We start from the raw sequence: 23,280 nt of genomic DNA on the forward strand, positions 1-23,280 counted from the left end.
ATACTGGGAAAAAACAATTGTACGAATCAAAGTTTAACAACTAGACTTATTTAATTACCAAAGCAAAAAAAAAAAAAAATTAAAAATAAAAAGACAAACTATACAAATAATAAACTTGCTTATATCTGGCTACTTAGTGACAAGTGGGAAGAAAAAAAAAAAAAAAAAAAAGGAATAACTAAAAAATATCAACTTATTAATTTGTTGGTTAACAACTTTCGTAAAACTATTTATCATAACCAGCATAATTGTAGTTATATATAATTACCTCAAATAACATATTTGTATCCATATCACCCTCCCTAATCCCTACTCTACACTTTATAACAACAATTCTAATGGGTTTTCAATAACTCTCTTCAAAGCTCTCATAAATTCACCAGCTTTAGCACCATCAATAGTTCTATGATCAAAAGTACCAGTAATTGTCATTTGACTATCAAATGAGAACCCATGTTCTGCAGAAGCATCCTCAACAGCAACTCTTCTTGTGGTACCGATGGCTAAAATAGTGGACTGAGGAGGATTGATAATGGAGGAAAACATACTACAGGCTGGGTTCATACCTAAGTTGGAAATACAAATAGTACCACCTTGGAACTCTTCAGGTTTCAATTTGTTGTCCTTGGCGCGACCAACCAACTCCTTAACGGTCTTAGAAATTGTGACCAAACCCATGGCATCAGCGTTCTTGACAATGGGTGTGATTAATCCTGTTGGTGTGGCAACTGCTACAGAAACATCCACATTATGGAATTGTCTAATGACACCTTGTTCTTCCAACCAATAGGCGTTAGAATCTGGCACCTTCTTAGCGGCAACACTAACTGCCTTAATTAAAATATCATTGATGGACAACTTAAACTCTTTTGCATCTGTATTTAATGATTTTCTCAACTTCAATAATTTGCCGACTGAAATATCAGAAGACACAATATAGGATGGAATACTTTGAGTAGATTGCAATAATCTATTACCAATAATTTCTCTCATTGTGGAAATTGGAATATCAGTATAAGTAGCAGAGGCAGGAATAGGGGCAGCAGGAGCGGAAGCACTTACACTAGTAGCTGGTTTTTTACCTGCTTTCAAGTATGCTTCAACATCAGCTTTTACAATACGGCCATTTGGTCCAGTACCCTTTAAATCTTTTAAGGCTATACCATGTTCCAAAGCAATAGTTTTGGCCAAGGGAGAAGCAAAAATACGAGTTGGATCAGCCTTGGTGCCAGAGGAAGTAGCAGGAGAAGATTCTGCAGAAGAAGGTTTAGTGGAAGAACTGCTGTTATTTTCTTTTTCTTTTTCTTTCCCCCCCTGGGTGCTAGATTTGCCAGACTTACCATCTAATTTGAAGTCCTTAAAAGCGGGGACATCACTTTCAGAATCGACATAAACCGCAATTGGAGTATTAACGGCGATATTCTTAGTACCAGCCGGAACTAAAATCTTTGCTAAATACCCATCCTCTTGAAATTCAAAATCCATTTGAGCCTTATCGGTTTCAACTTCTGCTAAAACTTCACCTGGTTCCAATTTATCGCCCTCTTTTTTGGACCAAGCTGCCAAATTTCCCTTAGTCATAGTTGGAGATAAAGCTGGCATACCGATAACATGGTGTGGTGGATAAGATGTTGCATATGTTCTTAATGACAATAGCAAAGATCTAGTTGTAGTAGTCTGTGCAGCAACAGTTCTACCTAATCTACTCAAAACTCTCGAAGATGCTAACATTATTATTCTTTTTTCTTTTTCTTTCTTTAATGTAATATCTTTAATTTTTCTTTTTCTTGTTAAAATAATGATTTTATTAACAGATTTTACAGGAATTTATTTTTTTAAGATGACTTTCAATTCAATAGTGTATTAAGAATAAATATATAGGAGCAATAATTAAAAACAAAAAAAAGATAGAAATAACGAAAGAAATAAAGGGCTGTAGAATAAGAGAAAAAAAAAAAAAGAATTAAGTGGATAAAGATAAAAATAAAGGTCAAAGTATAAGCAAAGATGGATAGGAAAAAGAAAATATTTATATACAGTCAAAATTCAAATTCTCAAAAAAAAAAAGTAAAACAAAAAAAGTAAAATAAAAAAAAATAAAAAATAAAAATATCACTCTTTGAATAAACAAATAATAAAGAAGGGAATTTGCTTATCACCGTTTTTCCCCTAATGAAAAATGGAAATATAAAAAAAATAAAAAAAAAAGAGTGTATAATATATATATATATATATATGAAGTGATTGGCGGCAATTCAGTGGGGAAAGTTATTCTTTAGTATTGAGTTCTTTTTTATTATTATTAATATACACTACCACTAAATAAGATATAATATTAATCTTCTTTTATTATCCGGTTATTATAAAAAATAAAAATAAAAATAAAAGTTACTAACAAAGCAATTCCTTTTCCAGAGTTAAAATGCGATCCTTCAATCTTACAAAATGGTAATTCTAAACGAAATCCTTTTTTTTTTTTTTTTTAATACAAATTGGACAAATCAACAAATCATTACCGAATTATAATATTTTCCGACGGTTGAAATCTTCCTTTATTTTTATACTTTAAGCAATATAGAAAAACAAGGAGAGCTTTTGGGACAACTAATTGTTAAAACTACGCAGAGTCTTATGCCTAATTATTCATGGTTAAAGCAAAAAGAACAAACAAACAAATAAATAAATAAATACACAAATACTCTGAGAGGACATTAAAATGCTTTTTTCTTTCTTTTTTTTTGTTTTTTTTTTTTTTTTTTAATAATAGAATAGAAAAATAAAAGAAATAAAAATTATTTATACCAATCATCTAAACTGATTATACGTACATTACTGTCCTTGACCGCGGTAGTGGCAGTTGTAAACAAATCTATTTTACCAGTGCCTGTAGGTAACTTCCTTTTCCTGGATCGACTTTTATTATCAATATAGTCTTCTTCCCAGCTAATCGGCAAATAATTATCTCCAGCATTATCTCTAGCTATAAGTTGTTGACAAGTCCCCCAAGAAAATCTAGTTACTTCTTTAGGCCAACAAAACAATTTAAAATTATTACCATAATTTTTTAACCATGCTACAGTTCTAGGATCCGATGGGTAACCTGAGCCAATCTTACCAAAAGATCCAGCACTACCAACAATATTTTGCAAAATTAAATCTCTAGTGACTTTAGCTACAACACTTGCAACACTGACTATGTAATATAGACTATCTGCTTTTTTGGCAACCGTTATTTTAAAATTAGGAAAAATTTCTTGTAATTTCCTTTGATATGCAATTGGGGGACCAACAGTATCGATATAGACGTGTTCTATTTGAATATCCATATCAATCAATCCTTGAATTAAATTAATTGTTGTGATATGTGCTTGTTCATTTAAGTTAAACGAATTGGGAAATTTTAACATGTTACTTGATATATCACATGCAGATATGGAGGTGATACCATAGCCAACCTCATCAATACAATTTATACCTTCATTCAACCAAATTTTAGAAAACAATTCCTGGCGAATCAAATCCGTTAGTTTTTTGGAATCATCAAATTCAAAATTAGGTTTTAAATAGTTTTCCTGATATTCTAACGAACAATAACTTATTCCATATACCATAGGCCCTAATACTGGTCCTCTACCTGCTTCATCAATACCTACTATAACGGGTGTTTTACTTTGTTTAATCTTCTTAGGGATTGATGAGAAATACGTTGTTGTTTTTAGAGGTGTAACTATTGCATTCTCTACTGATGGTGGTAACTGTTGTGTCATTACTTGATAGCCTTGGTGGTTTAGTTTTATAGTATTATTATACAAGATTCATATTATTTAGTAAATAGAGTAATTATAATGGTGATAAACAAAACGCGTGGCGTATAAACGCGTTTTTTTTTTTTTGTTTTTTTATGTATATATATATATATATATATAATAGTTCCTTCAAGAAATTGTCTCAGGTAACAAGTCTTATGAATACAATAGGCTATATACAATTGAATATACATATATATATATATATATATACAAGAATTTGGAATATATTAAAAAAAAATTTTTTTTCAATAAAAAAACATACTCATTGTCTTAGCACATCATCAACTGTACCAAAGCTCAAGACCTCTTCGATTCTCTTCGAACCACTTAATAACATTAGCAATCTATCTATGCCTAATCCCAACCCACCAGTAGGAGGCATCCCCCATTTCATTGCTTCCACATAAAAAAGATCAACTTTCAAACTTTCTAGATCGCCATACTTGGTTTTTTGCAATTGTTGATTGATAAATTTAGTCAATTGTTCTTGTGGACAATTTTCTTCCTCATATGCATTCAAAAACTCTTTACCTCTAATAAAAATTTCAAATCGTTTACTAGTAAGATTATTATCCTTATAATTATTTTTAGCTAGTGGTGACATTATTTTTGGATGATGGTATATTATAGCCGGATGTAAATCATTACAATATTTTTTTTCAATATATTCACCACACAATTTATCTAGTACCTGTTGTGGACTACTGCTACTGCAGTTGCTACTGGGCAGAAAGGTCTCCAAATACTTTATTGAATTTTTTTGGATTTCTAAATCTTTACTTTCCAATGATTCAATCCTTTCACGCAATTCTTGTAAAGGAACATTGAGTTCTTTGCTTAAAGTGGGTATAAATTCCACTCTTTTAAACTTCCAATTATTAACACTCAATATATTACGTAGTTCAATGCTAGTGTCAGTATTGACAGCCATAATAATTTTTCGGAAAAGCTCTTCACTCAATAATATTAAATCTTCCATAGTCATAAAACTACCATAGGTCTCCAATGTGGTAAATTCAGGGTTGTGTGTACTATCAACACTTTCATTACGGAAAACTTTACCCAATTCATAGACTCTTTCGTATCCACCAATGATCAATCTTTTTAACCATAACTCAGGTGCAATACGAAGCTCCAAATTCACTTGATTATTCAATTTATCAGAAGACAATGCGTTCAATTTGGTAATAAAAGGCTTAGCATTAGCACCGTTACTATTCCCATTTAAAATCGGTGTTTCTACTTCAATGAATTTTTTATCGTTTAAATAGTCCCTGATAATTCTATATACTTTAGATCTTAGCAAAATAATATCATTATCTGGAAGAAATCGATCACCAGTACGATTTATTAAATATTGGACTACTCTATTGGTTTTAATTTTAGCTTTATCATTTAATTGAGGTGGTAACGGTAATTGTCTAATCGATAAAAAACTAGGTAGTTCGATACTCTTCAAACTGAGTGTTTTTTCCCTCTGACTCAAACCAGGGAATCCCTTTAACATTATATAGTCTCCCGGTTTAATAAAATGATGCAAATAATCATGAAATGTCTCAATAGCAACACTCTTGTGTTCATTAATTATTCTATAATTAAGTATGATTTGTAAAGTTGTGTTGTTAAGCCCTCCAATTAATTGGATAAATGCCATTTTCTTACCAGAAAACCTTATTTTCTTGATTCGTCCTCCAACTTGCACTATTTCATTACTCAAATCTTGTTTAATATCTTTGTATTGATTATGGAAATCCTCGGGCGATAAAATAGATGGGCACTTAGACACATCAGTACACACAAACTCTGATAGACTTGGGTAGTATTTAGGTAAATCTTTTAAGATAGTTTCATTCCTCTTAGTAAATTCTAAAGTACTTGGGTCAACAATATTAGTATTGGTACACGACGTAGTCACACGCCTAATATTTGAAGAATTTAAAATTGATGATCGCACTAATATTTTTGGAAAAGAGTTGAGAAAGCAATATTTTGTAATTGCAAAGTTTTTCAATAATTGTAGCATTATAGACTATCAGTGGTGCAGATAATAATAACAGGTTATTCTAGTATATATATATATTAATTCCGACAATTATGATATTATACTACTAATAGTTTTTTTTTTTTTTTTTTTTTTTGTCTTCTTGTTCATATATTCTTGTAGATAAAAAAGTGCAAGCAATTATATGCAGTGGAAAAGTTGCTTTTGGAAAATCTAAACATTTTTCATTCAATAATAAAGATTAATTTGATGTTCATGAGTGTTTTATATTTCCCCCCGGAGCATTTCAAAGGAGTCGGTAAAAGAGAAGAAAGGAAAAGAAAAAAAAAAAAATTTTTTTTTTAGTCATAACATACCAAACATCATTTTACACGACATAAAAGTATCAAGAGCTTACAAACACTAAGAAAACAGATCGTTTTATTATTTTAATTTCAATTTCAATTCTAATTTTAGTCCTTTTGGCATCATAATGTTTTATTTTCTGTTTTACTTTGATTTCCTTAGAAGTCTTCTATCTCCTGTTTCTTTCTTTCCCACGTAAGTGGTAGTCCAAAGAAAGCAGAAAAATATTCAAAGAGCTTTATATTCAATACGATAACGCATATAATATCTAATCATATATTGCCAATGGACTAAATTAAAAGAATTGAGGCTTGTTATTATTGGGGGGGTTTCTTTTTTTTTTTTTTTTCTTGAATAGGATAAATAAATTGAAAAACAAACTAACAGATCTACTGATCTGTTCTTCTTTGCAAATGGATTAATAGCCGCTGTTAGTGTTTATCTGAATAATAATTTTTTTTTTTGTAGAAAAGTAAAATATATATATATACAGTGCGTTGTTTTTTATTTCATTTTTATCGACTTCTATTTATATACACTTTGTGTGAAAACCCCCTTCTTTGTAGTTTTGAGTGTATTAATGTGAAACATCAGAAAGAAAATTTTATTCATATGTTTTTAAATACCATGCGCCAGGCCAGAAAAAAAAGAAGAAAAAAGAAGAAAAAGGAAAAAAAAAAAAAAAATGGAAAGGAAGGGGTGAATCGTTATTTATATATTCTGCAGCGCTCTACTAAGGAGATTAATTCAACAAGAATTTTTTATTTATTTTTTTTTTTTCAAATGGTGGAGATAACAGTGTTGCAATTCTGTTTATTTGTTTATTATTTAAAAAAGAAAAAATAAAAGATTTATCTTTTTTCCCATTTTCCGAGTTAATTTATTTATTAGGGCATTATTTTTTTTGTCTTTTTCTCCAACCAACGTAATTGTGTAAGCCATATGACTTTTTTTTGTTTTTGTTTTTCCCACTATCAGTAACAATAGATTTATATTATGTTTAACAACGATAATCACTATTAATCCAGTATTAATCCAGTATTAATCCAGTATGTTGTATTAAAAATTAAAAAATTAACAAAAAATATGATAACCGGTGTTCGTAATAAGTGATGTTGTATAGATAGAAGATTGTCTTACTTATCTATGATGTGGTGTACAGGTGGTAAATAGATTGTAGATTATTTATTTATTTTTTTTCAGTTTGGTGGTGTAAAAAGAAAAAGAAGGGGGTTAGGGATAAATGGAAATGGGTGTGTAAATAACTTGTTTCCCATCCCTTCCAACTCTCTGTATAATAACGTAGAATAGAAACACTGCGGCAGAAATGCAAGAGAAACAAAATAACAATAGAAATAGCGGTGGCAACTAGCATGCCAATCATCAAATCAATAAAATCAATTATTTTCTAGGGTATTTTTATAGGAAGGTGAGGAAGTGGGCGGTGGGTGTACCTAAAACAAATTAAAAATATAATTAAAATTAAAATTAAAATTAAAATTAAAATTGAAAAACAAAAATAAAAATAAAAATAAAAATAAAAATAATAATAAAAATAAAAACAAAAATTGAAATTAAAATTAAAATTAAAAACTGAAAATCAAAAAAAAACTTATAAACTTATAATCAAACAATAATATATATATATATATATACACACACATACCCACACATTCTTGAAATCAAGCTTAAATTTAACTTATCCACCGATCCACAACTAATACCACTCAGCAAATATCTTAAGACAGAAGCAAAAAAAAAAAAAAAAAAAAAAAAAAAAAGAAAAAGAAAAAGAAAAAGAAAAAGAAGAAAAAAACATAAAAAGAATAAGAGTAATAAAAAACTATAAAAATAAAAAATTATAAAATAACCACGTTATCTAACTGTCAAACTGAGGAAAAACAACCAACAAAAACAATTAAAAATAAATATAAAAATAATAAGAAAAGGAAAAAAATTTCTTTCATATCAATTATAAACATGGATGCCATACTAATGGATGATTCTTCATCTAATCACAATATCAATAGTAACAGTACTAACAGCAATTCTCTGAGTAAAACCTCAAGCAATCACAGCTCTGCTAGTTCCGCCGTTAGTAGTAGCACAGCAAATTCGATCAATACCGGTGAGCATATGATCCATGGTGCTAATGCTATCAATGACGCAAACGCTGACAGTGGGTTTTTCAATTATGAAGACGAGGAATCTCATAATGATCGGATTATGGGTGAGGATGCTTCATTGTCTAGAGTTCCTAGTGCATCATCAATGATCTTCGAGCGTAATGTAGAAGATCCATACAGTACTTTGGCTGCTCCACTTGCACCAACAACTGGTAACAATACTCCAAGGACTTTATCTAGAACCAATAGTCTAGCAAGTTTGTCAAGAACGGGTTCTAACATATCCTTCAATAATGCTTTACATGCAATGCATCCAAGACCTCCTTCCTCTTTTTCATATTCTTCCTCTTATCATCACCACCATAATAGGACTTTGGAAAATTTAATTCCTCCAGCTTTGGATGCTTCATGTTCCATCGTTGGTGATAAGAACACTAATTTGGATCAGGTCCATATGGTTTATAGTAGGAGACCTAGTACTATAGGTTTGGACATGGCTTTGAAGAATCCTAAAAGTGCATATAGTAATTCTAGTTTTACCAATTTACCATCTTTGCAACGTTCTCAAACAGATAATAAGATAGACTACTTGTCCACTCCGCCAACTTCTCCAACAGACAATCTGTTACCAGGCTTAGTGGAAAAGACCAAAACTACTGCCAATAATACCACCACTAATAATAGCAATACTAGTAATAATACCAATACAAGTGGTGTTGACCCTAATACTTCGCGCCCTAAAGTATTGAAGTTTTATTCTTATGCTGATATGTTGAGCGATGAAAACAATGCAAACGGTGGTGTTAACGGTGCAAAAAGGCTTTCCATTTCTCGTTCGCCTTCTTCCGTTTTATTGATGAATTCACCACCAAATTCTTCCTCGGCTTCATTTAAGGGCTTTGTTGACCCATTTGGTACAACCAACAATAATTGCAGTAGTAATTGTAATAACTGCAATCCTGTATTATTAAGAAAAGACAGCAATAATAGTAATGTCATAGCATCGCCACACTTAACTAGAAAGTATTCTGGCACTACTAATCCACCATCAGGCTTGTTTGCTCAACAGTCTCCAAGGTTAACGCCTTCATCTAGTCTGAATAATGTAGTTATTTCAGATAACAACTATAATACCGTGTCCAATAAGAGAGAACCCAGTAATGGTCCTATCAGAGCCAAGTTTCATTTAGAGGGTAGTGGCCTCACTACAGCACTGGAGGGCGAAACCAATAACGATATAGAACAACAACAAGAATTATTTAATAAGTTGGAGCCCAATGATTATAAAAGAAGAACTTACTCAAATACATCTTCTGGACAAAGCCCTTTTGTCTCATTGAGCAGAACATCAACTTGCAATTCAGTAAATAGTAATGGCAATTCAAACTACAATAATAACTTAGGACTGAGAAGACAGGTATCTGGATTTAATCTTACTAACCATAACTTACATCCAGAGACTAATAATTTAGTTATGCATACTGCCAGTGATGTTGTCAAGTTTAAAATGAATAAATGAGCTGTGAATTTTATTTTTATTTTTTTTCTTTTCATTTTCCTTTTTTAGAAAATTTTTTGGTGTATTACATTAGTTTAATTATTTTTTTTTATTTTTATTTTTTATTTATTTAATTTATTATAGTTTAGTATTGAATATATGGGATTATTATTTATTTATATGAGTTGGTTATAATTGTTTAGGTTTTTTTTTTTTGACTGATTATATTATGCCAACGAATAAATTTTTTTTTTTTTCAACTTTTTTTTTTTTTTTTTTTTTTTTTTTTTTTTTTTTTTTTCTTTTTTTTTCTTTTTTTTTTTATATATACATATGTCTTTTTGTTTTAAATATATATACTTTTTTTTCTTTTCTATTTTTAAAAATCTTCTATGTATTTAGCTTTTTAATAATCTTGTATATCTATGTATTTGTTGATAGATAGCAAATAATTTTTCTTTATCAACCGAGATATGTGCACTATTTGATATTGTAGAGCGAATGAATACCACCAATAGTTTAGACTTCAACTTTTTGTTTACGTCATAGTATATGGCAAATTACAACCCAAGTCAAATAATAGTTTCCATAATGAAGGGTTTATGGCATAAATATAACCAACACATTTTTATTTCTATTATAAAGTACATAAGTAAAGAAAAAAAAAAAAAATAAAAAGCTGGTAAACAAGAAGTAATAACCAAAAAAGCAATACATCACAAGTAATCCTTTCTACTTGCAGTTCTAACAAATCTTCTTAATTGCCATTCCAAATCAGCGTCTTTATTATCTAATGTCCCCAATCTTAATTCAAACAGTCTCATTTCAAATCTAGGACCCACTTCAGCTAGTTCAACATTTCCATCCCTGGTCCTAACATATACATGTTGCCTAACACTTATAAAATCACCTTTATTGCTGAAAGTTATCACTCTGTTGCTATCTTTCTTAACACCGCTAGGGAATAAATGTTTTAAAATTGTAACAACCCGTTCACCTAGCTTGGTATTAAAATTATCAAAAATTAAGTGCGGAGAAACTAAACTCTGGTTTCCACTATTTAAAATGTCATGTCTTAGGACAACATTGTGCAAACTAAATGTTGCAGTTGGGCCATAAGGGAAATGCGAAATTGTTATAGAAGTTGGCGTACCTCTGTGTTCATGTATAACAATCAAATCGGTGGTACCGCTTTTGTTACAAGCTGAGACCAAATCACCCATAACGTAGTTACCTCTATTCAATCTTATACTATTAGGAAATAACATTTTTATTTCTTTAGTAAATTGGGATAATCTTGAAGATGGAGATCTGGATGTAGTCACTATAATTTTAGGATCCATTATACCACTCATTTTGGAATATTCGTCATCAATAGAGGAGGAATCTGCTTCAGATACTGTTTTCGATTCATCAAATCTATAATCTTTTTGTAGTTGAGAATCTTCTGCTATTTCCTTTGGCAGTGGTTTTCCAGTTTCTAATGCATGCTTGATTAATTGTCTTTTTTCTTGTAGCTGTGATTCTTGTAATTCTAATGCTTTGCGATATAAATATTCTCTTCTTTCACGAGCTTGACGGCGAATCATTGTTATCGGAATTATTAAAGTTAGTCTATTACTATATTTGGTTAATAAAACCGTTGGTTAATTTTTTTTTTTTTTTTTTCCATAATATTATTAAAATATGTAAAATATGTGTTAATGAGCAATCGAAGAACCTAAATAAAAAAAACTGGGAAAAAAAAAAAAAAAAAAACCAAAACGAAAATAAAAATATATAAAAAAAAAAAAAAAAAAAAAAAAAAAAAGAAACGATTTTAATAATTTTTTCTTTACGGGAATGATTCAACTTTCGGACTAAAATATTGTTTTATCCGGCGAAAAAGGGACTTGAGCATTTTATGAATATAGAATCAAAATAAAATCCTGTAAACAGTTGATTTTGCACTATGTCAGTAAGAAACAAGATGGCTAACACATATACAATTTTAAAACAAATAGTATTATTGTAACTATTGTCAATAAAAATAACATTGGTTGATTTGGTGTGAAAAGACAGAGAATGAATACAGTAATCCAAATTTATTAACCAACACAAGTATGAATCCATTAACGAATGCTATCCTTTTTTTTTTTTTTGTCTATTAGTGTTTGTAAACAAAAAAAAAAAAAAAAAAAAAAAAAAAAAAATTAACCAACTGTTTTTATTTGTCCTTATTTTATGTGAATATGCTGTTTATTTCTATAAAAAAAACATATTTATATGTATGTATGTATACTTACAAAAAAACAAATAAATATTGATCCGTTCTAATTTTAATTCTTTGTATGTCCTGAAAATAATGATCTAATTTTTTGTTTATCTTTAACATATAAATCAAAGCCAGAACTATTGTTACTATCATGTCCATGTATGTTATTTTGTTCATTAGCACCCTTAGTATTATAAGTGTTATCGTTATTATTATTAATAATGGTATTGGTATTAATATTATTACACTGGTTATTTTGATTAATTATTTTCTTCCTTCTGGCAGACCTCTCACTATAAAACATGACTTCATCGTCCTCATCATCTTCCTCGCTTTCATCTCGAAAATCAGCACCGTTCTTTGCACTGGTGATATCATCCATAGCAGATGATAATAATATCTTATGCTGCTTTTGTAATATACGTTGCTGCCTAATATTGTTTGGATAAAACATATGCGTGGTTAAAGCAGTCGGTAGTAAGGTTTGTGCAGTTGGTGGCGCATTTGAAGAATGTGCATATCTTTTTCTAGTAGCTTCGGACACCATCGAGCCAAAACTACCTCTTCTAAAAACAACGTTATTGTTTTTATTTTTGCCGTTATTATTTTTGTCGTGAATATTAGTATTTGCATTATTATGAGATGAGCCCGAGGAAGATACTGAAGGAGATGAAACAGCTGTACCGTTTAATAATGCATGTTGGAATAGAGTTTTGTGTTCATGTTTATCCTCAGAATACAGTAGTTCGTTGTTAGATGTAACAGTGGCACGATTAGCGTTGCCATATTTTGACTTTATCAAAGTATTCCATTTTCCATCCCTTTTATGGCCACTGCTTGTGGTGCTATGCTTATGTACACTATTATTTTTTACATTGTTGCGATTCCTACGATAGTAATTATTATTATAATAAACATCGTCATGATTATATTCATCATAGCTATCATAATCTGAATCACTATAATCATCATCTAAATCGTCATCATCTGAATAGTTTTCATCATAATATATCTTGTTTGTGTTCCTGTTGTTATCAAGTTGATTGCTCCTAAATATATTAGTATTATTGCTCTGCTTTTTATTAGGGAAAGGCTTTTTTTGATTTGTCAGTGAGGATGATGAGGAAGAGTTTTCAGACAATTCCTCACCACTGAAATAGATATCGTTATGGTTTACTATATTATTATTATTGATCTTGAACAACGATTGGGTTTTAATCAATGGTTTTGCAAGTGTAGTTACCTTAGCATTAATATCATTATTATTAGTGGAAATACCGTTATTCTGGCTTAAAGCATTGATTATTTTTGTAGTAGGATTTACAGTGTGGTTACTAGCATTGGTGCTGTTACTAGTGGTATGTTTATTTTTCCATGTACCCTTGTTGGTATCAGTATTATTTGATATTTTCCCTTTGTTTGGATTTATCACGTTATATAAATTCCGTACACCGTCTCTCTTCTTAGATACATTTATATTACCTCTTTTCAATAATGCTTTGTTGAGTATTCTCCATGACATATTACTTAATCTTTCACCCTGTTCTAAATTTTGCCCCGATTTAATTAATGTTGTATATAGGTCTAATGAATCAAATGAAGATAATTTACCAGGAGTAAATAACATTGGGGATAGTTTTAAGTATTTATTAGTATTGGAAAGCATGTCTTCATTGTGTTTGTCTGTGGTAGAGTTATAGGTGTTCATTTTATTAAGCTATTTAACCTCTACAACTTTGTATGTATGCTTGTGTATGTGTGTGTGTGTGTTTTACCCTCTAGATTTGTTTAGTTGAAATGTAAAGTTTGTATAAAAATAGGTCTTAACCAGACACATAAATATTTTTTTTTTTTTCTTCTTTCTTTTTTCCTTTTCAAATAAAAAAAAAAAAAAAATAATAATAAAAAAATGAACTTTTAAATAAAAACTTGATTTAAACTAGTTGCTTATATTTTGTTTACCAATAAATTTTTTCCTTTATTTTTTATTATTTTTTTTCTTTTTTGTTATTTTGATACAATTGTTTTATAGTCTATATTCGAATGCAAATAACATCTAAAATATTACAAATTTACTTGAATGCGAAGAGGAAGAGGAGGAGGGGTGAGTTTTTGTTGTAAGTTATTTGACGACCTATCTAATTAACTATTTATTTAAACTATTTTTAAAAAAAAAAATAAAATAAAAATAAAAAATCATTCAATTTTAAAAGGCGTTTTATTTTTCTCTTTTTTTATTTTTTTATTTTTTTTTTTTTTTTTTCTTTTTTCTGATATATATAGATATATAAACCCGTGCACCACCGGTGAATGATTGAGTCAAAACTACGTGTTTTATAAGTACATTGTTTTTGTTTGTTGCCTGAGAGGACATGGCTCTGTTTTTCACACGTGATTACCAAACAATTGAACAACTACAAACCCAACAAAATAACAATCACTTGCTACGAACACACTCAGTATTTATCCATTCCCACCTTTTCTAGTTTCCATTTTCGGAAAAATTCGGAAAAGAGGCAAAGAAAAGATGTTTACCGCTGATCTCCCCTATTTTTTTTTTTATTTTTTATTTTTTTGAATGACCATTTACATATATTGTAAAACCCATCCTAAATAATCAACTAGTTACTCCGATACATCGGAAAAGGTCGGTAGGATAAAATGCGTAGTACGATCAATGCACACCAAGATGAACAAAAAGGCAATAATAAAATGTGTCAAAAATAAATATTTGTGGTTGTGAATCTAGTCACAGTAACCGTATAAGTATATATATATATATATATTCTTCTCGAGCTTTTCCAAAATGATTATTGTAGTTATTACAAAAGTCATAATTTCATAATCACAGTATCACTTACTAAGTGTGAAATACGTAAAAAAAAAAAAAAAACAAGCGCAACCGCCAAGCTTAAACTATTAGTCAAGTCTAGTTCTTCTTTTGTTTTTCGACAAAATCATTGGCATCGCTCAACCCGGACTGTGCCTTATCATTTAAATAATCCAAACCTTGGCCAGTAGAGTCGATAACTTGACTCGTGGTATTTACTGCACCATCATTAACCTTATTTAAACCTTCTTTTCCCTTCGAAGTGCCCCATTGCCACCAATGCTTGGCATTTTCATTAACTTTTTCCAAACTATCAGAAGCATCCCCATTTAACTTTTTTAACCCAGCCTGTGCCTCCTCATATTGTTCTCTACTGAATTCGGCAGCGGTTTCACCCCAACCCTCTAAAGATTTTTTAGTTGCGGCAACCAAGTTTCCATCATTGTCATAGCTATACCAACCTTTTCTTTTCACATCCTTCAATCTATCCAACTCTTCTTGAGCTTTAGATTTACCAGCAGAGTTGTTCAACTTCCAATCATCAACTGTATCTTGACCCAATATCTCGGCAGTATCGCCCCACCCTCTAATGCTTTTAGCAGTTGTTTTAACCGAATTTTCTTCATTCTGAGGTTTATCAGTAGCATCAATATGACCCAGTGTATTTTCGTAAATTGAATCACTTAGTTTTTTCACATTAGGGTTTATCTTAGCATGATAGTCAGATGCCGACTCTTTTAATCTTTTTTGCAGATCAAGCAACTTACTCTTACTCTCATCGATTTGAGATTGGATGTTTGCACGCTGCTCTTCTGTAGTAGTTTTTAAAGATTCCTTTAATTCGTTATATTTCTTAGTAGTACTATCAACTTCATTAATTAACTTAGCTCTAGCAGCTTCATACTTATTGACTCCAGAATCAAAAATTGTGTGTGTTTTATTCTCGACACTTGCTTTCCCATCATAATATGTGGATCTAGCGGTGTGCTGCAATTCAGCAGCCAGGTCCTCAGCATTTGAAACAACACCATTATTACCACCAACGATTGCATTTTTCAAACTAATGGCATCTTCCTTAATACCTTGTTTGATATTTGACAAACAAGATGTTTGAACTGACCCAGTACTTGTTGGCAAATCATTAATTGCAGACTTTGCCTGTTGTTGATAATGGTTATACCTATTAGCGGTGGTATTGTTGTTTATACCAACATCAGATAGGCCATTCCTTGTACCATCACCGGTATAGATTAAACTATCTTTTCTTTTTTGTTCTTGATTTTGTTTTTCATAATAGACATATGTTGTGGCCACTACAGCGGCTGTACCCAATAAAAATTTAGTGGACATTATGGTATATATATATATATGTATGTATAAATATATGTGTCTACTTTTTACTTATTTAGTTGTTGAATTTTTTTTTTTTTTGTAAAACCTTTCCTTTTTATTACGGGCTAAAAAAGAAAAGAAAAATTCAGCAACATTTCAGCAACTTCAAAAAAGAAAAAAAAAAAAAAAAAAATAAGAAAGTTATATAAGTGAAGTTACAACTTTAGGTTTATTTATTTTGATCCATATATATATATACTATCGTTATTATTATTATTTTTAAATCAGACATTAATAGTAAGCAAAATAGTAATTAAATCTTCCCCCTTCTTCCCCCGAAAAAAGAAAAAGAAAATAAAATAAAATAAACAATGTCAATTTTTATTTTTATTTTTATTTTTATTTTCTCCTTTTACAAACATTAAATCAATCGAGTAAAAAAAAATAAAAAAAATAAAACCACATTAATATTGTTATTAAAAACTACCGATATCATTGGACAAAAAAAGTATTTAGCAACCTTGTTCCTCTCCCCCTAAAAAAAAATATATATATATATATATATATTAACAATGTTATATTGAAGGGAAGTATTAACTTACATATAGAATCCTTATTATAAAAGATGTTGTCTTTCATTTTGTATGTGTGATTTTCAGATCGTTTTAATTCTTTGTTGTGGGAAATATATTAGGACAATTCTGTTGTATTTGGCTACTTTGTTTCCCCTTAGAACCGAATGTCTAAATCTAATAAGAAAGTAAAAATTAAGGGTAACGAAGAAAGCAGAAATGACACACCCACACATCGCCATTTTTATAGTATATGCAAATGTGGAGAAAAGAAGAAAAAAAAAAAGAAAGTAAATAAAATTATACCTCATGATTGAAAACTTCACAACCAACAAATTATTGCCACAAAAATATTTGTAATAAAGATGTCATTCTTCTGTGCTTCAATATCCCCTATTTAAGGGACCGGTGAGAATTCGCGTAAAGCATCATAAATGAAAAAATTAAAAAAAAAAAAATACAAATATTCTAATTCTGCTATTCATTTACTGACGCTTATCTCGGATATCGATCATATACAGAAACATTATAAACCACTTTACCTTAACTTGACGGACTTCCATTTCTTTTTCTTTTTCTTTTTTTTTTTTTTTTTTTATTTTCAATCAATAATGATTTTATTATTGCATAAGTAATCTATTATTAGAACTACTAATATGAAATAAAAAAAAAATATATATATATATATATATATATATATTGAAGTTTTATCCATCATTAAATATTAATAAAAGGAACGCATGAATAAATGCAGTAGAATCCTTGTCAAAAATAACAAATATGGGATGATGATCCTATGTTTTGGTCGACTTGTAGTGCATAGGCGCCTTTTCTCTCCTTTCCTCTCTCTCCCTCCCTCCGCCTCTATATTATATACATCTTCAAATCGATATTATACTTGACATGGCGCGAAATACCCCATATACAATTGCTAACCTAAAGAAAGTACATCTGTCATTATATATCATACATTGATTTTTAGTTATATCCCACAAATAAGTTAATAAAAGGCTATTATTAACACACTAATTACTAATATCAACAAAGATATTAATGAAAGTATACTACATAGTTATTCTTCATTGCTATGTTTATTAGTAGCAGTGGCACTATTGCTGTTATTATTGTATCTTTTCTTTTTACTGCCACTGTCGTAATTCCCACCAGGAGTACCGTGGTAATACCTTTTTTTATTTCTATCATGATCATCTTTATTTAGACCCTTAAAATCAGGAACAAAACCACCGAAAAGATGTTCTTCCATCTCTTGCAAATCTTCATCATCATTATCAACGCTATTAGTACAATTACTACCGAGATCATTAACCCTACTACTACTATTGTTGCTACTACTACTACTACTGCTGCTGCTGCTGCTAGCACTACTACCGGCTGTAGAATTTTTATTGAAAAAAGTTTCATTGATGTCACGTTTTTTATTCAGTTGTTCACAACTTTTAATTACCTTCATAACGTTTTCATCTTTATCAAATATATCACTTAATTTCACTATTGTATCAGTATTCAACTTATCAGGATATTGGACACTGAATTTTATATATAAATTACCATATTGTTTACTTTCCACTTCTATAGGCATGCCCAAATTTTCTATATTTTTAACGCAGCCAGGTTTCAACAATTCCCCTGGCAACACGGTAATTTTTAACAATATTTTTTTAGGGTGAATTGAACTTGGAATAAAAATAGTACCACCACACAAACTGGTTTTCAAATCAACTTTAAAATCTGGTATATATAGGTCTTGGCCGTTATTAATTAACTTGATTGCGCCTCTACTTATTCTGTCATCAGATAAAGTTAAAGTTATAATTACATCGCCTGGTATTACTCTTTCGTGGCCATATTCTGTTTCAATAACTTCATCAGCTTGTCCAGGTAATATAATGGCAGAACCGTTTTTCATCCCGCGCTCAACTTTGACATCAAAAATTGTTTTTTCACTAACATAACCTTGTCCATTACATATGTTGCAAACATTTAGAAATTTAGTAAATTCACCAGTACCGTGACAATATTTGCATGTGCTACTCCAAGATTGTATTAATGGTCCCATTTTGCGTACATCCGTTATTACACCTTTACCTTGACACTTGTTACAGCTACTTATACTTCTTGATCCACCTGTTCCCTGACATTTAACACAAACTTTAGATCTTTTCATTGCTAACTTGCACGATTTACCTAAATACAAATCATCCAAGGTACATTTCAAATTGTGATTAATATCTGGTCCCCTAAGCTCCTCTTCTTCTTCAGATTCGTTGCCATTTTCAGCATGAATATTGCTACTAGTATTAGTATAACTACTATCGGTAGTACTATTTTTATAACCATGATGGCTAAAAAAGGGATCTGATCCAAAGAATTGGGAAAATATATCGGCTGCACTCATCCCGGTATCCGCATATCCTCGATTAGTATTGCTGTTGTTATATGTATTACGTTGTTGACGTTGTTTTTGGCGTTGCAGCTGCTGTTTACGATATATCTCCGTATCATCAATCGTTCCATATTTATCAAATTTATTTCTTTTTGCTGTATCAGTTAAAACTTCATACGCCACGCATATTTCCTGAAATTTGGTTTTACTTTCTTCGCTATGGTTATTTTTATCTGGATGGTATTTTAATGCCTTTAATTTATATGCTTTTTTTATTTCTTGTAATGTTGCTTTCTTGGACACTTCTAGTATGGAGTAGTAATCTAAGTTATTGTTATTTGTCATTTTTTTTTTTTTTCTTACGTTTTATGTGATGTAAAAATCATAATATTTTTTTAGTTTATCCAATATGCTGTAATTTTAATTTTTTTTTTTTTTTTTTATGTAGTAATATTAAAACTAATAATTTATTTTCGAAAGAGTTAAATATATAAATATGTATATATATATATATATCATAGAATATATTACCTACATGTACAATGGAAATAGAGACCTTCTTTCGAAAACATCTTGTAACACCTAACAGAATAAAAATAGATAAATACAAATAAAAATTATAGACAAAGAAAAAAAAATAAAAATAAAAATAAAAATAAAAAAAAAGTTCTATAAAGTTCTATTTATTTATTAATTTAGTTTCCATTTAATTATAATTGTACAAACACCCATACAACTTATAATGAGAGGAGAGCCACTGACAATGTGGGATAAAAACGAAATTAAACTCTGCGCGATAAAAAAAAAAAGAAAAAGAAAAAAAAACCCTCTTGCGATGTATGGGTGCTTCACATATAGCTGATACAATAATTGTTTTGAGTTCGGTTTCGCAGTCATTACTATTTCGGATACTTTTCCAGTAAGTGAGCTCCCGGATAAACATTTTTTTTCATTTTGTCTTCTTTTCTTATCTAATTCTTTAAATATTTTTCATTTTAAAAGTTGTACAATAACCAATTCATGTTAGACACAATAATTTTTCCCCTTTTCGTTTGTTTTCTTTTCTCTTTCTTTTTCTCTTTCTTTTTCTCTTTCCATTTCTCTTTTTTTCGTTTCCTTTTTTCTTTTTTCTTTTTTTTTATCTATTTTCCAATTAAGAACAAACTGATAAAACACAAAGTTGATTGTTTAGTGGATTGTCATTAGAGTCACACATACTGTAACGCATTTTTGGATTTTACTTACAACAATAATATGACTTTTTCTGCTTCCAAGTATGATTTATATTTCAATATAGATCACACTAAAACCCATTTCGAAGGTACCTGTAAAATAACTCTAAAATGTAAAATAGAGCAAGAAGAAAAAAACGAAAGTGTTATTATTTTAAACGGAAATGAATTGGTTATAACAGAATGTCGTTTAAATGATACAACACCTGAGATTAATTACATTAAAAAAGATCATCTTATCCAACTATCATTTCCCAATGGTATCATAAAAAATAACGATGTTTTGTTTATAAAATATTTAGGTAAGTTGAATCAAATTAAAACTTTCCAAGATAAAACAATGGGTGTTTTCAAAACTAATATCATGAATGACCAAAGTGGTAAAGCAGATTCTATTGTCATCTCTACGCATTGTCAACCATATCATGCATCAAGGATTTTCCCATGTTTTGATCAATTACATTTGAAAGCTAAATTTAAAATAACCATTGAAACTAATGATCGATTCAAAGTAATTTCGAATGGTTCAGTTATTGTTAGAGAGCTTAGGGATGGTTTGCAAATCGTTGAATTCAGTGAGACACCATATTTACCAGCGTGCTTAATTGGCTTTTCCATTGGTGATCTTCAATTCATTCAGTCTGAAGTACTAACCAGTTCTAATACTATCACCACATTAAGATTTTACTCTCCGTTGGAAATTGAGCATTGTACTTTTGCCTTGGATATCGCCACCAAATACTTTCCTATACTAAATAATATTTTATTTCCTACATATTATCCATTGGATAAATTAGATTTCGTATTATTACCATTTTTGTCAGATATGGCTATGGAAAACTTTGGTATGGTTACTTTTCAGATGGATTATATTCTATTATCTTCGATTACTAATCCTAAACAATATCAGCAGTTGGAACAATTGATCGTTCACGAAATGGTTCATCAATGGATAGGTGATTTATTAACATTTAACTCTTGGAAGCATTTATGGTTTAATGAAAGTTTTGCTACCTGGTTAGCTAATGAACTTTTAGAATATGTTTGGACCAGTCCTGACTATTTAAAGACACACTATTTTCCAACTATTTCGCAGCTAAGCACCCATTCAATTAAAGATACGCTACCCGTCGCAGCTGATGGTAAATCCACAGATGAATTGTTTCAACCTCAAAGCTATATCAAAGGTGTGCCCATGCTTAGAGAATTAATTGGATATGTTGGTAAAGAAAATTTTATCAAGTCTTTGGATACGTTTTTAGACGACTATGAAACACCAATTGATCCCAAAAGCATTTGGTGCAACCTCGGCGTTGAAAATTTATACAACTGGTTTATTGCAAGTAAAGAATCACCGATTTTTCATATTAGAGACGAAGGGACCAGTTGGGGAATCGACAAATCAGACTTGAACAGGTTTGGAGATGTACCAATTTTCTTAAATAAAGAAAAGGAAAATACTTTGGCCAGTTTATTAACTCAAAGTGAAAATGACGCTAAAAATATCTTGTATAACAAAGACATGCTTGGGCTATACTGTGTCTCGTATGAAAGTGCCAACTGTATTGATGCTTTTTGCAATAGAGTAGATGAACTAAATGAACAAAGTTTATACAAAGTTTTCCAAGATTTGTTATATTTTATTAATACGCCGTCCAAAGTGAACAACTATCACGTTGACTTGTGTTTGAAATTTTTACAAAAAATGTCTTGTGATCCCTGTATGGAATCTATAGATGAAAAATTTTACCATTCGATTTCGATTGCCCTACAAATTTTACAAAAAATTCAAAGATCTTATATCAACAGTGATTGCAAATTAATTAAGATCAGGGACAAAATTTTAACACCGTTATATATGAAATTTAAATTAAGATCTAAACTTGTGGAGTTAAGTGATACGGTCTTTAGAAACCCATTTGAATTGGAGATCCACTCTCAACTTTTGTTTTTGCTAAAATTGCCTGAATTAGATTCGGAAATTGTCAGTAATGCCAAAACTTTATCCTTTGATATTTTAAAATCTTTGATGCGGGGATCTCCATTTAAAAAAGTGCCCTTAGAAATTATAGGTGGTGCGCTAGCAAATTATTCTCGATTTTTAACAGACGCATTAGAATGGAAAAAAATTTTAGATATTATGAAAAATGGCAGACCATTTGTGTGTCATTTGTTGAACGATGCAGGTTCTAATGCTCATGTTGCCATACAAAATGTGATTATTGAAAATATCGGATATGTTATTGAACATGAATTAGTAGAAAAAACTTTGAAATTTGTTTATACCAACATTGAATCCACAAGTATTGAAATGTTGTTATTTGGGTTTGTTTATAATGCATGTCACAAAGTTGTTAATAGTAAACAAAAAAAACAAGAAAAAGAGGGCAATGTTCAAAGGAGTGGCAGAAACAACAGAAAATCACTTAATAAAAGAAATAACAAGAGCAAAGTTAATAATATGAACACTACGATGTTTGTTCCGCTATACTCTGGTGAATATGTTAAAGATATTTGTTGGAGCTGGTTTGCTTTGAACTTTGATAATATTGCTAGAAGGGCTTGTCGAAAAGGATCACCAACTAGCGAACAATTAAATAAGACTTTGAAAAATATTTTTATGGTTATTGCAGAAATATACTTATCTGGGCTATCTGTTACTAGTGAAGAATATAGGAAAAATTCAGAAAAATTAAAAAATTTTGTTGTTGCCAAGAATTGTAAGTTTGGTGATGAGATGGATTTGAAATCTTTATTGAATACGGTTGAAAATGAAAAAAGGGTTAACGATGATGGGCTTAAGAAAGTTTGTATAGAAAATGAACAAAGTCTATTAGTTTGAGTGATGTATCGTTATTTGACACTATTCGCTTATT

The 23,280-nt window shown here is 30.0% G+C and overlaps 9 protein-coding genes across 9 annotated transcripts; 2 read left to right on the top strand and 7 right to left on the bottom strand.

Moving 5' to 3' along the window:
• Nucleotides 1-321: 321 nt before the first annotated feature.
• LAT1 (dihydrolipoyllysine-residue acetyltransferase) lies at nucleotides 322-1,731 on the bottom strand (the record flags this gene model as incomplete). Its single annotated transcript, XM_046077489.1, has 1 exon — nucleotides 322-1,731. One exon carries the CDS (start codon nucleotides 1,729-1,731, stop codon nucleotides 322-324), a length of 1,410 nt encoding a protein of 469 aa, XP_045935258.1.
• Nucleotides 1,732-2,792: 1,061 nt separating this feature from the next.
• Nucleotides 2,793-3,767, bottom strand: RNH201 (ribonuclease H2 catalytic subunit RNH201; the record flags this gene model as incomplete). The annotated part of the gene is made up of 1 exon (XM_046077490.1): nucleotides 2,793-3,767. The coding sequence occupies one exon, from the start codon at nucleotides 3,765-3,767 to the stop codon at nucleotides 2,793-2,795; it is 975 nt and encodes a 324-aa protein (XP_045935259.1).
• A 304-nt stretch (nucleotides 3,768-4,071) lies between these two features.
• MSK1 (lysine--tRNA ligase MSK1) lies at nucleotides 4,072-5,832 on the bottom strand (the record flags this gene model as incomplete). Its single annotated transcript, XM_046077491.1, has 1 exon — nucleotides 4,072-5,832. The coding sequence occupies one exon, from the start codon at nucleotides 5,830-5,832 to the stop codon at nucleotides 4,072-4,074; it is 1,761 nt and encodes a 586-aa protein (XP_045935260.1).
• Nucleotides 5,833-8,136: 2,304 nt separating this feature from the next.
• MLF3 (Mlf3p) lies at nucleotides 8,137-9,801 on the top strand (the record flags this gene model as incomplete). The annotated part of the gene is made up of 1 exon (XM_046077492.1): nucleotides 8,137-9,801. The coding sequence occupies one exon, from the start codon at nucleotides 8,137-8,139 to the stop codon at nucleotides 9,799-9,801; it is 1,665 nt and encodes a 554-aa protein (XP_045935261.1).
• A 695-nt stretch (nucleotides 9,802-10,496) lies between these two features.
• Nucleotides 10,497-11,369, bottom strand: IMP4 (snoRNA-binding rRNA-processing protein IMP4; the record flags this gene model as incomplete). Its single annotated transcript, XM_046077493.1, has 1 exon — nucleotides 10,497-11,369. One exon carries the CDS (start codon nucleotides 11,367-11,369, stop codon nucleotides 10,497-10,499), a length of 873 nt encoding a protein of 290 aa, XP_045935262.1.
• Nucleotides 11,370-12,098: 729 nt separating this feature from the next.
• Nucleotides 12,099-13,742, bottom strand: MKS1 (Mks1p; the record flags this gene model as incomplete). Its single annotated transcript, XM_046077494.1, has 1 exon — nucleotides 12,099-13,742. The coding sequence occupies one exon, from the start codon at nucleotides 13,740-13,742 to the stop codon at nucleotides 12,099-12,101; it is 1,644 nt and encodes a 547-aa protein (XP_045935263.1).
• Nucleotides 13,743-14,963: 1,221 nt separating this feature from the next.
• On the bottom strand, nucleotides 14,964-16,214 carry OM45 (Om45p; the record flags this gene model as incomplete). The annotated part of the gene is made up of 1 exon (XM_046077495.1): nucleotides 14,964-16,214. One exon carries the CDS (start codon nucleotides 16,212-16,214, stop codon nucleotides 14,964-14,966), a length of 1,251 nt encoding a protein of 416 aa, XP_045935264.1.
• A 1,626-nt stretch (nucleotides 16,215-17,840) lies between these two features.
• On the bottom strand, nucleotides 17,841-19,517 carry APJ1 (Apj1p; the record flags this gene model as incomplete). Its single annotated transcript, XM_046077496.1, has 1 exon — nucleotides 17,841-19,517. The coding sequence occupies one exon, from the start codon at nucleotides 19,515-19,517 to the stop codon at nucleotides 17,841-17,843; it is 1,677 nt and encodes a 558-aa protein (XP_045935265.1).
• A 909-nt stretch (nucleotides 19,518-20,426) lies between these two features.
• TMA108 (Tma108p) lies at nucleotides 20,427-23,246 on the top strand (the record flags this gene model as incomplete). Its single annotated transcript, XM_046077497.1, has 1 exon — nucleotides 20,427-23,246. The coding sequence occupies one exon, from the start codon at nucleotides 20,427-20,429 to the stop codon at nucleotides 23,244-23,246; it is 2,820 nt and encodes a 939-aa protein (XP_045935266.1).
• Nucleotides 23,247-23,280: the final 34 nt, after the last annotated feature.

The sequence above is a fragment of the Saccharomycodes ludwigii genome, chromosome III, assembly GCF_020623625.1.
Source record: "Saccharomycodes ludwigii strain NBRC 1722 chromosome III, whole genome shotgun sequence".
Lineage (NCBI taxonomy): Eukaryota > Fungi > Ascomycota > Saccharomycetes > Saccharomycodales > Saccharomycodaceae > Saccharomycodes > Saccharomycodes ludwigii.